The following is a 12862-nucleotide window of genomic DNA, read 5'->3' as shown; positions in this document are numbered from 1 at the left end:
ATTATGTATTTATAGCTAAAGATAATGACTGAGAGTTTTATTTTGAAAATGTTTTTGAAATGAACCAAACAGTATGTACAATCTTCTGTTTTGAATCCTAAATTAATCCTGAGTTTGTTGTGTTTGTTTTCAGGGCGACTCTGGAGTCTTGGGGCGACCTGGAGCAGTCGGGTGCAAAGGTGAGTTGGTCGTACCTCCGTCAGGTCTCAGGTCTACAAGCTGAAGCTGAAGCTGAAGCTAAGCAGGTCAAGTCTGGTTAGGACTTGGATAGAGACACCTGGGAATGTCAGATGCCACAGTGGGGCAGCCATGACTCTAGTGCAAACTGTTGTTGTGTTTTTAGGCAAGACATGTCACACCCATTGCCTCTCTTTGGTGGGATTTCCATTTGGAGTTTAGATACATATATCCCTCAGTTTGTCCATTAGAGGGCGCTAACTAAAGGCACATTTATATAGCACAATTCATACACAAAGTCATTCAAAGTGCTTTACAGAATAAGAAATACATTCAAATCACAATACAAATAAATCAAAACTCAAATAATCACCATAAAATGAACATTAAAAGAGAAGAGTGCAGAATCAAAACCTTTCAGTGATATGCAGATAAACAGAAGCATTTTGAGTCTGGATTTAAACAGAGTCAAGGTCGAGTCTGTGTCATATGTTCAGACTGCTCCTGGCTGTAGTTGCATGAGTTTGAAACTCGGACTCCCGGTGTTTAGTCCTGACCTCTAAGTTCCTCAGTTTTTCTGGTTTACAAGAGTAAGGTTTACTTTGGTCTCTTAACACAGTTTTAACATTTACCACCATTCTGTAAATCCTGTCTGTCTCTGTGTTGTTTAACAGCAGCACAAAACTGAGACTCTTATTGTTGCTCCAGAACGTGTGCTCCCCAATACTTAGGCTACGTTCACACTGCAGCCTGAAGTGACCCAAATCCAATTTTTTTTGCCCCTATGTTCCTGTATCTGATCTTTTAATGACAGTCTGAACCACACAGATCTGATTTTTTCAAATGTGACCCAGGACACTTGGATATGTGCTCCTGAAACTGATACATATCTGATCTTTTGTCATGTGACTTCAGTCTGAACAGTCAAAGTGCATTCATCCACCTACACGTTATCAACAAGACACAAACGTCACTATTCTGCGCTGAAGTAGGCGAAAATTGTTAATGAACTCTGTGTCACTGAAGTGAAGCACATCACCACTCACCACTCTTGGCTCCGTCTCCACATCCACACGTTCCTTTCAACGTTCTGTCCCACAAAACACCACGACCAAAAACCTTCTCCTTCTCAATCTCCTCCTTAAAACAAGTAAGTTGTTCATGTTCTGGCTCCGGTACAAGAGGAACTTTAAAATCTCCAGGTGCTCAATGCTGCGTCCATGTTTGGACAACTTCTGTAAACACAGAGACGCTCGCTGCGGTTGAGGTCGTCGTGTTTCTAGTGTCACATGTGGGACACTTTTGGGCCGTTTAATGTTCACACTGGAGTCACATACAAGTCACATTTAATTGGAAATGTGAACGACCTCGCAAAAACATGGGATTTCACAAAAAAATCTGAATTGAGCGTTAAGAATCCGTGTATCATTCGTTCATTCGTTTTTCAATATAAAACCAAAAATAAGAAAACGAAAAAACAACAGTTTTCTTCGTTATTTGTCTCCAAAACCAAAATGAAAAAACGGATATTGATTCGTTTTTTCAGTTTTCGATTTTGTGTTTAAATGAAGAATGGAAAAAACGGATAACGGCCGTTTCCCGTTTACGTGACTTCCGTGACTGCGATGCCGAACTTTTGCTCCGCGTACGGACTGAACCAGGACTGATCCAGGTCCGAGACCAGAGCGGGATCAGAGCGGAACTGAGACCGAGATCAGCGGTCCGAGCGGTTCCGTGTCATCGTCTCCGCGCTGGTTCCGTGTGGGGAAAGTGAGAATGCGCTGTGGACTACAGGTCCGGACGGGCTGCTCCAGAACCGCGGCTGGTTCCGAGGTGGTGCAAAGCATCCAACTGACGCTTTCACACCAACGAAAACGAACCGAACTAAGAGCTTTTGGTTCAAATGGACCAGGTTCGGGATCAGACCGGGACCAGAGCGCTACTGAGACTGGGACCAGACCGGGCCTGAGACAGAGACAAGACCGAGACCAGATTGGAGGCTCAGAGCCCACGGCAGGGCCGGAGCTCGAAGCTGAGGCTTGGACCCCGCGGAGGCTCAGAGTCAAAGCTTGGAGTCCGCCCCAGTCCTGCTCTAGTCCTGCTCTGGTCCTGGTCTGGTCCCGCTCTGGTCCCGCTCTAGTCCCGCTCTGGTCCCGGTCTGGTCTCGGACCTGGATCAGTCCTGGTTCAGTCCGTACCCGGTGTAAAAGTCCGGCATCGCAGTCACGGAAGTCACGTAAACGGGAAACGGCCGTTATCCGTTTTTTCCATTCTTCATTTAAACACAAAATCGAAACTGAAAAAACGAATCAATATCCGTTTTTTCATTTTGGTTTTGGAGACAAATAACGAAGAAAACTGTTGTTTTTTCGTTTTCTTATTTTTGGTTTTATATTGAAAAACGAATGAACGAATGATACACGGATTGTTAAGCCCTGCAGTCTGAACGTAGACGTAGGTGCCCTGGGAAATTCAACTAGAGACAACTTAAGAAATCTAGGGATATGTTTTGACATTGCAATGTCTTTAGAACACCACTCTAAGCAACTTACTAAAAACTGCCTTTTCCAACAGTGAAACATCTAAACTTTGCATGATGATTTCTAAAGCTGAGTTAGAGATGATGATCCATGTGTTTGTGTCCTCCAGACTAGACGATTGTAACAGTCTGATTACCTCTCTGAGCAAGAATGAACTGACCCAGCTGCAGATGGTCCAAAACTCTGCTGCAAGACTTGCACCATCAGGAGAACGCACATCACTCTGATCTTCAAATCCAAACACTGGCTCCCTGGTTTTTTTCATGTCCACTTTAAGATCCTGGTGTTGACCTTTAGGGCCCAACAGGACCAGACTCCTGTTTCCATCACAGATCTGATAAAGTCGTACACCTCGACCCAGAGCTTCAGGTCCAGCAGCCAAAACCTGCTCATGATCCCTCAGACAAGTTTAAAAACATGAAGTGACAACCCTCTCCCCTAACCTCTGGAACCAACTGTCTCCTTCTTACCTATGCTCTCTAGATCATGTAGAAGCAACTAAAACATTTCTCTTTGAACAAGCGTTGTGCCCCCTCAGGTTTAGAGCTGCTCTGACTGAATTGATTTGATTATAAATGTATCTGCTGCTGTTTTTATCTTTTGCATGTGAAGCACTTTGTGACCTATGTCTGTGAAAAGAGCTATGTAAATCAACTTTACTTACTTACTTACAGTTTTTAATTTAGTAGCCAACTCAGCTACCTTTTTTGAGTCTTTGCTGTGAGGAGAGAGCTCTCAAGCACTTCTGTGTTCGCTTTCATGCACCTGTCATCAGTAGAATGAGCTGTGTTTGTTTTATTCATAACTGTACTAATGCAGCCTTCACAACGTAGATTGACTCCTGTGTTGCTTTTCAGGGGGACAGAGGAGAGCCGGGCTTGCCTGGGTCTGCCGGAGAGCCTGGTCTGGCCGGACTTCCGGGACCCATGGGACCAATGGGACCCCCTGGCCCCCCCGGACCCCCAGGACCAGGAAGATCCAGAGCAGGATTCGTAAGTCCCCCTTCAGACTGTGGAAGAATCGATGTACTATCTGACTAAACCTGGGCTAAACCAGGACTAAACTTGGACTAATCCAGGACTTAAACAGGACTAATTCCAGACTGAGTCAGACCTATTTACCAGGACTGTAACATCATACTAAACCAGGGCTAATCCTGGTCTAAAATAAGCAGAAACCAGGTCTAAACTAAACCTAACCTAAACTAAAAAAGTCTGAGCCAAGTCTAAGTTCAGACTAAACCAGGATTAAACCAGGTTTCTCTCATGTTTATAGGACGATATGGAAGGTTCTGGAGGAGTTGGACTTCCTGGACTCAGAGGGCCAGAGGGACCACAGGTTTGTACCGGCTTAATCCGAGTTTTATATTTTACTTTCTTTTTTACATTTATTTTAATAATTCTGTAAATGTGTGTTTAGGGCCCACCTGGACTCCCAGGACTTCCTGTAAGTTACTGAACACACTGAAACCACAGAAAGTCCATTTGCTAGTCACAACGTTAGTCAATATATGAACAATGGGTTTGCATGTTCTGCTTGTGTCTGTGGGATTCCTCTGGTCTCCTCATATGAAGCTAAAACATGCACAGTGCTCCTCCAGATAACCCAGACCCACTGAAGGACGGGTCAAATGCAGAGAACACCTTAACCTTAATACACTAACCACAGTACCATTTCTGCCAACATTTACACTTCCTATGCAAACTTGAGAGGCTGCAGGTTCTTTACTCCATCCTTCAGTTGTTCTAGAACAGTTTGGTCTGGTCTGCTCTCTTCTGCAGTCTGCTAAGACTAAGGGCCCCTAAAGAACATCACCCTGATGAGTGACAAAATCTTTAGAATGCCACACCTTGGATAACTCTCTTCCAAGTCTGACATTAAAAAAGGGCACTCTGATCTCACTGCCCCCATGACCAGAACAGACTGCTCCAGCTACAGGAGCTTCTTGTCTCTCCTCTGAGAACCAAGCGAGCCATGTCCTCTTTTGTCCAACTTCAGTTAGACTTTTGAACAGGAACTAATGGAAAGAGTCTATGTCCCTCTTTTAATGACTAAACACTGTTTTTATCTGTATATTTATATTATCTCTTTTCATCAGTGTTCTCAGTGACCCCTGTTTTTCCTTATGCCGTGTATGAATGTGCCAGAGAAATAAAGTACTTTGAAAAGAATAGTTGAGTAATCCCTCTGTTGTGTGGTACTTCAGGGTAAACCAGGCCTCCCCGGGTTCCCAGGAAATAAGGGCGCTGAGGGGTCTCAGGGCAGAGATGGACAGCCTGGTCTGGATGGGTTCCCTGGACCTCAGGTGAGACCTGACCTACATATGACACCAGCACATTATAATATTCCTCTAGTTTAACCTGAGCTGGAGACAGATCAGAATACACCGGTGGAGTTGCTGTGTAACTATGAAATTGCAGATTTGTTGATGTGGTTGATGGTCCATGTCTCTGTAATGACTATCCATATGAAACAAAAAACTGGCACCTAGTTCAATATCTTTTGTTTGTTCACTCCAAAATATGCATGATCTTTCAATTAAGGTGGCCATGACCAAGCCGAGCTCAAGATCTATACATGAGTCTCCCATAGATTTGTATACATCAGATTATGTGTATGTGACATGTCTTGTTTCTCTTGTTTCAGGGTCTTAAAGGAGACAGAGGAGACAAAGGAGACCGAGTAAGTTGTTGTTGTTTATAGAATCTGTTTTTCCTCAGGCTCTCTGTAGCCAAGGTTATTTTCACACATGTTCCTGCGCTCTCTGGACTGACCCCAGTGTGCACTAGATTTTGTTCGGTTTACTTTACTTTTTGTTTGGCCATGTTCACATACACCACACATCATTCATCCCAAACACACACCATGAGCCACATGACAGTGCATCAGCTGATCACTGAACATATTGACATGACAACACACTTTAAATGCAACGTGAATACTCAGGCTCACCTGAACAGACAGACCCACACGCACCTGTGCAGACAGACCCAGACTCACCTGCGCAGACAGACGCAGACTCACCTGCAGACAGACCCAGACTCACCTGCGCAGACAGACCCAGACTCACCTGCGCAGACAGACCCAGACTCACCTGCGCAGACAGACCAGACTCACCTGCGCAGACAGACCCAGACTCACCTGCGCAGACAGACCCAGACTCACCTGCGCAGACAGACCAGACTCACCTGCAGACAGACCCAGACTCACCTGCAGACAGACAGACTCACCTGCAGACAGACCCAGACTCACCTGCAGACAGACTGTGCAGACAGACCCAGACTCACCTGTGCAGACAGACCCAGACTCACCTGTGCAGACAGACACAGACTCACCTGTGCAGACAGACCCAGACTCACCTGTGCAGACAGACCCAGACTCACCTGTGCAGACAGACAGACTCACTGCAGACAGACACAGACTCACCTGTGCAGACAGACCCAGACTCACCTGCAGACAGACCAGACTCACCTGTGCAGACAGACCCAGACTCACCTGCAGACAGACCCAGACTCACCTGTGCAGACAGACCCAGACTCACCTGCAGACAGACCAGACTCACCTGTGCAGACAGACCAGACTCACCTGTGCAGACAGACCCAGACTCCTGTGCAGACAGACAGACTCACCTGTGCAGACAGACCCAGACTCACCTGCGCAGACAGACCAGACTCACCTGCGCAGACAGACCCAGACTCACCTGCAGACAGACCTGCAGACAGACTCACCTGCAGACAGACTCACCTGTGCAGACAGACCCAGACTCACCTGTGCAGACAGACCCAGACTCACCTGTGCAGACAGACCCAGACTCACCTGCAGACAAACTCAGACTCACCTGCGCAGACAGAGGCAGGAGGAGACATGTCTCACTGAAGACAAAGAGCAGCATGTGCACTTTTTTACCCAAGTCCACTTCTATTGTTCTAACCCTGTGATGCTCTCTGTACTCAGACTAACCCAGTGTATGTGCTGTTTTCAGGGAGAACCAGGCCGAGATGGAACTGGACTTCAAGGACCTCCAGGACCCCCCGGACCTCCAGGACAGATCATCTACAAGAGCCCAGACAATGTAAGGAGCAGTAGAAACACACAAACATCATGATGTACAGAATGTTTGCATCATACCCATTTTTATAAATATTGTTCATACCTGGTGCAACAAAATGAGACTGAAGATAAATTGTGAGAAAACTCAGGTGATTCGTTTTAGAAAACAGAGCCATAAATTAATGAACTTTCAATTCCATTTTGGTGCCACTTCCTTGTCCTTAACAAAAAAGTACAAATATCTGGGACTTGTTTTGGATGAACATCTTACATTTGATGAAGGAATCAAAGCTCTGTCAGATTCAGCAGGTCGAGCCTTAGGTTCAATGATAAATAAAGTTAAAGCGTGTCGTGACCTGGGCTACAAAACCTACACTGAACTGTCCAGGGCCTGTGTCTGTCCTGTTCTGGACTGTGGCGCTGGAGTCTGGGGTCACTGTAAACACACCCACAGTGAAAAAGTTCAGTGCAGAGCTCTGAGCTACTTTTTAGACGTGCACAAAAAGGAGCCTAAACTTCTCTGTGTGGAGATCTGGGCTGGAACCATGTGAAGTGAGACACATTTGTGATATGGTGCGGTTATGGAACAGGTTGGTTAATGCCAGACACAAGATGAACCAAACATGTTTTTAACTGGAGTCTGTTACATAAATCGTCCTGGAGTAGAGAGATGGAGAACATTTTTGAGATTGCAGATCTCCAGTTTATTTACAGAAATAAGTTCATCTGTAGTGTCAGACAAGCGAGGAACATTTACTTTGATAAGCAGAAACAAAAGTGGCACAATGAAATCTTATGTAAACCAAAATTAAGAACATATATCTTAATTATACTGTTTTGGACCTGAACCATATGTCACCCTGAACCTGAGCAGAGGTCAGAGGTCAGTTTGTGCCCAGTTGAGGTGTGGGACTCTGCCTCTGGCCTTGGAGACGGGACGATTCCACTCAGTCCCAGAGGAGGAGCACTTGTGTCTGTGCGACTTAAAGGACATTGAAAATGAAATGCATTTTCTGTTTTACTGTCCTTTGTATCATGACCTTCGCTGTCAGTTGTGTCTAATGTTTCTTTCTGTTGGTTTGTTATGTCTAATGAGGAAAGACTGAAGTATTTGTTTAAATGTAATGTTTTTAAGTTGGCTCAGTTTGTGTTGAAAGCCTGGGACCTCCGTAAGAGGACACTTTATGTTTGATGTGTGATCTGTCTGCTTCTTGTTTTATGTGTCTTATAAGCCCATGTGGGCTGGGCACCAATTAAATGGTACATGACACTAAATAAGTGCAATAAACTAAAACTAAAACTAAACTGTCGTTGCCCTGACAGCGATTATTAATACAATGTTTTTGTCGGACAAGGCTTGTCTGTGATTGGTTAACTCTGCATGTGTCCAGGAGAGTTAAAGCTCCTCTCTATGGTATTCTATTGGCAAATAATATTTAATACAGATGGGGGCAGCAAACATTTATATTATTAGACTACAGTTTTTTATTTTAATACATGGAGGTCTTGGGTCTAGTCACGAATACAAATTATCAAGTTGAATATTTGTGAATTTACTTTTTTACATATTTGTCATGAAAGTATAGTGTAATCAATAGGGAAAACTTTCTCTTTCTGCATTATCTGGGAACATGATGAGATAATTATCACATTCTAGAACAGAGGTGTCAAACTCATTTTGGTCCGGGGGCCGTATCCAACCGACTTTAATCCCAAAGGGGCCGGATCAGAAAACTCATGTCATATAAACCCTAAAAATAACAATAAGTTCAAACATTTGTGCAGAGAAACACAAATCTATTAGAGAAATCTTTTTTAAATTGATGAACTCTTTCTTTTACAAAATATTAAAATTATAATATTATGAACAACCTGAAACTTTAACAAAAATGTAATTTCAACACAATATTTTAACATTAACTTGTGGGAAAATAGGAATAAGTCCATTTTTGATGGAAAATCCTGCACTCGGCTCCACTTTTCTCATTTTTGACATTTTGCTGATGAGGGTGTCACGTAGGGGTGTGCAAAAATATCAAAATATCGATATATCGTATCGTTTAATGTGATGATACAGTATTGATATCGTGGGCTGCTGTATCGATATATATCGCTGAGAGTATTTTTTGGTATATTTTGCTAAATTATTTTGTTACAGCTACAGTTTTGTTGTTTGTTTAGAAGAAGGAAACTCATTTATGTGTTTTGATGATTAAAATGTTTGTGTTTCGTGTTAACTTTGCACAAGAAGTGATTTAACAAAGACTTTTAGTATCACAGCCTTGATTTAGCCTTTATTTTTAATACAATTGTATCTAATCAATTTGAAATATATCGTATAGAAGCTCACTGTATTGAGGTTTGTATCATATCGGCAACTTCTTAATGATACCCAGCTCTCGTGTCAGTCAAAACGATCGTCCTTTAAGAGCGTTTGGAAAGAGACAAGTCTTCATTTGTGCTGCTCTGGTGGGAGGGGCCACGTACAGAGACGCTGGAGACGCTGCTGTGATAAACACCCCAGAAAATTAACAATATTTTAATAGAAAATATAATTAAAATATTTTAGTAGAAAATCAGTCGAGGGCCAGATTAAAGGTCTTGGAGGGCACAGTTTGACACCTGTGTTCTAGAATCTGAAAACCACCAGTAGTGTCACATGCTGCTGATATGTGGACTTTGCTCATGCTCTGTCTCTGCTCCACAGGTGGACCATGTCATTGGTGGTGTTGGACCTCAGGTAAGTCACACTTTTCCTCAAACACTCTGGTGAAACAAATATAAAAATCATCAAGTTGAAGTGTGATGTTGTTGTGCACAGGGAGGACCTGGTCTGCCCGGTCAGGCTGGATTCCCTGTGAGTATTTTCATTTACAAAAGCATCACAATGTAACACACTCTGTAGTAGCGCTCTTCATTATTCGCACAAATCACACAACGTCTCTTTAAAAAGTCCTCTCATGCATCACTCTAGGATTTGATATTTAACTCTATGTCTTGCCTTAGGGCCCCGTTGGACCTAAAGGAGAGCGTGGAGAGCCTGGTGTGCCTGGATTTGGTCTCAAGGTAAGCATCCCTCTGTGTTTTTTAAATAGACTTTGCTTGGTTTAGTGTGAACGTTAACACCTTTGTCTCTGTGTTCAGGGGGAGAAGGGGGAGCCTGGGCTGGTGGTGGGTCCTGATGGAAGCTTCCTCCGACTGGAAGGACTCACAGGACAGAAGGTCAGTGTGAAGAGACCTGAGCTGAATGGACCAGAGCTGTAAAATATTCACAAAAACAGTCACAGATTAGACATGCATCAGCAGTGTTGGGATGGTGACTTTTAAAATGTATTCCCCTACAGATTACAGATTACATATCCCAAAATGTAGTTTGTAACGTAATCCATTAAATTACTTAAAGTGAGTAATGTAATCTGAATACTTTGGATTACTTGATATTGTCATGCTTTATAAAACGACATGGATGTAGCAAACACAAAATGCAAATTCTTGTCTGTTCTCTTCAAACTGGCTGTTGAGCCCAAGTCTTTATGTAAAAGCAACAGTTTACTGTAGAGAAGAAAAGACTAAGAAATCTGAACAGAAGAACAGAAAGACAATAAAAAGCCCAGTCTTTACTTAACCAGATTAAAAATATTATTGATAGAGAAATGCTTTCGATATGAGATTACGGGTTTTAGTCCTGGTTTAGTCCTGGTTTAGACCTGGTTTAGTCTTGGTTTAGTCCTGGTTTAGTCCTGGTTTAGACCTGGTTTAGTCTTGGTTTAGTCCTGGTTTAGACCTGGTTTAGTCCTGGTTTAGACCTGGTTTAGTCTTGGTTTAATCCTGGTTTAGTCCTGGTTTAGACCTGGTTTAGATCTAGTTTAAATCTGGTTTAGTCCTGGTTTGGTTCTGGTTTAGACCTAGTTTAGTTCTGATTTAGACCTGGTTTAGACCTGGTTTAGACCTGGTTTAGTCCTGGTTTAGTCCTGGTTTAGACCTAGTTTAGTTCAGGTTTAGACCTGGTTTAGTCCTGGTTTAGTCCTGGTTTACCAATCCCAATTACCACTCATTGAAACAGTAACTGTATCTGAGTACAGTTACTCATAATTTGTACTCTGATTACGTCGATTAACGTTGGTACATGTAATCCTTTACTCCCCAACTGGATTGAATATCGGCTTCTAAATATCGGTTCAGTCGATGATCTTTTCTGGTACATAAGCTACGTATTTGTGTTTATTGTGTTAATATTATTTATTTGATGTTTTGTTCTTGGTTATGATGTTTTCATATGTGCACTGTGTGCTTGTCTTTCATTTTCGGTGTTTTCTTCCAGGGTGACAGAGGACTCGTGGGATCCATGGGACCTCCTGTGAGTAAATGTTTGTCTGTGTACACTTTATTATTCACAATGTTTAATATTCACACATGTGCTGTGTTGTGTTCAGGGTCCTCAAGGTCCTCAGGGAATTAAAGGGGAGATCGGGATGCCTGGTCGACCTGTGAGTCTTTAAACACATTTGAATGTTTGCTGCTTATGAGTTTTACCTCATAGTTGTATTATTTTGTATTAATAATGTGATGTGTGTTTGTGTTGTAGGGTCGTCCTGGAGTGAACGGCTACAAAGGAGAGAAGGGAGAACCTGGAACAGGATCTGGCTCTGGGTTTGGATATCCTGTAAGTACCTCTATAGCAGGACTGGGCTGTTTTACCTGGAAATAAAACTGAAGATTTTTTTACCCCTCATCACTAAAATGTTCTGCAAACTACAGACTACAGTCAAGAGTTTGTAGTAGTGCTGTAAATAGTAAGTTCCTTTTAGCTGATGTTACTGATACTGAGCAGTGATCATATTTAACACACAAACACGTGATTTGTGTTGTTTAGGATCTGAAACACATACTACTCCAATACTTCACACAGATGTGATCTGAGTTCAGGCATGATTGACAAGTGGATTGGCCAGTCAAGGACATGCATCGTCTGTATCGAAAAAAAAAAAAAAAGGCAAATATATCACAGGGGCAGTAAAACATGGAGGATTTCTGAGAGAAGAGAGAGAAGCTCTAAACTCTGTTCATCTGAAGAGAGAGAAATGTGATCATGTGTAAATAACGGTGACCAATGAGCTCCTTTGTTTCACATGCGTCACTGAAATAAACAAATCTGATTGGACGATCCCGTTTGTCCGGGTTTGAGACACATGAGAGGGAGCAGAGACCAGACTGATATTCATCTGTATAAAGAATACAGAGATGAGTCTGGATTTGTCCAGCAACTGATTTTCACTTTGATGGTGAATCAGACGTGTCTGATGTCAGAACACTGGTCCTGGGCTCAACTCTGTGAGGCACACACATGAAGGAAGAACACACCACTGAACTTAAATTTCATTCATGCATTCTAATGGTAATCTTTGTTTTTTCCAGGGACCCCCAGGCCCCCCCGGACCCCCCGGACCTCCTGGACCCTCTCACCCCTATGACCGCTTCAATGTGAGTCCAGCCCCTGTCACTAATGTAAAGTCATGCAGCTGATTCATGCAAAGCACCAACCAGAGCGATGCTGCTCATCACAGTTTAATCACATCAAGATTCATTTCTGATGGTCAGAGGTCAGAGAAGTGTTTTTCATGGAGATGTGTTCAGTCCTCTGTCAACAAAACAGACCAGAGACTCTGGAGGAGGAAATGTTTGTGTTAAATTGCTATGATTAAAAGTTTGTATTGTTTATGTTTTATTTTTTGTCATAAAGTCAGCCTTAAATGTAATAAGTTCAGAGTGATACTGGATACTACAGTGTACATATACTGTAAAGTACTGCTGTTACTGCCGTTGTAAGTGACTGTTTTTTGTCCCTACAGCGTTTTGAAGACAACGCCCGCAGTTATGGAGGTACACATCAATCATTTTAAAGACACCTGCAGATTTATGGCACGATGGCTGCCCAAAACAGAGACAGATTCAAGACGGCGGATTGGAGTTTAAAAAAATTACAAAAAAAAAAGATAATGTGTGGCTCAGTGGCTCAGCTATAGTGCACATGCTTCATGTGGTGCTTCACGTTGTATTTTGTTTCATTTACACATGTTTGAATAAATCTTTATTGTT

The 12862-nt window shown here is 42.8% G+C and overlaps 1 protein-coding gene across 1 annotated transcript in view; it reads left to right on the top strand.

Moving 5' to 3' along the window:
• The window catches only part of col18a1a (collagen type XVIII alpha 1 chain a), a 209168-nt gene that overhangs the window by 186408 nt on the left and 9898 nt on the right, over positions 1-12862 (top strand). Inside the window, exons 20-36 of the mRNA XM_055154234.1 lie at positions 134-179; positions 2786-2889; positions 3574-3708; positions 3992-4054; positions 4136-4162; positions 4923-5021; positions 5363-5398; positions 6699-6788; positions 9474-9506; positions 9588-9623; positions 9773-9832; positions 9911-9988; positions 11088-11123; positions 11200-11253; positions 11352-11429; positions 12182-12247; positions 12616-12646. Of these exons, the coding sequence (XP_055010209.1) occupies positions 134-179; positions 2786-2889; positions 3574-3708; positions 3992-4054; positions 4136-4162; positions 4923-5021; positions 5363-5398; positions 6699-6788; positions 9474-9506; positions 9588-9623; positions 9773-9832; positions 9911-9988; positions 11088-11123; positions 11200-11253; positions 11352-11429; positions 12182-12247; positions 12616-12646 (1072 nt within the window). The remainder of the gene's footprint in view (positions 1-133; positions 180-2785; positions 2890-3573; positions 3709-3991; positions 4055-4135; positions 4163-4922; positions 5022-5362; positions 5399-6698; positions 6789-9473; positions 9507-9587; positions 9624-9772; positions 9833-9910; positions 9989-11087; positions 11124-11199; positions 11254-11351; positions 11430-12181; positions 12248-12615; positions 12647-12862) is intronic.

This window comes from Boleophthalmus pectinirostris, unplaced genomic scaffold, assembly GCF_026225935.1.
Source record: "Boleophthalmus pectinirostris isolate CB_2022bp ecotype Guang Dong unplaced genomic scaffold, ASM2622593v1 HiC_scaffold_1, whole genome shotgun sequence".
In the NCBI taxonomy this organism is placed as follows: domain Eukaryota; kingdom Metazoa; phylum Chordata; class Actinopteri; order Gobiiformes; family Gobiidae; genus Boleophthalmus; species Boleophthalmus pectinirostris.
Note: the sequence above shows the minus strand (reverse complement) of the source record. Positions and strands in the feature narration are given on the sequence as shown.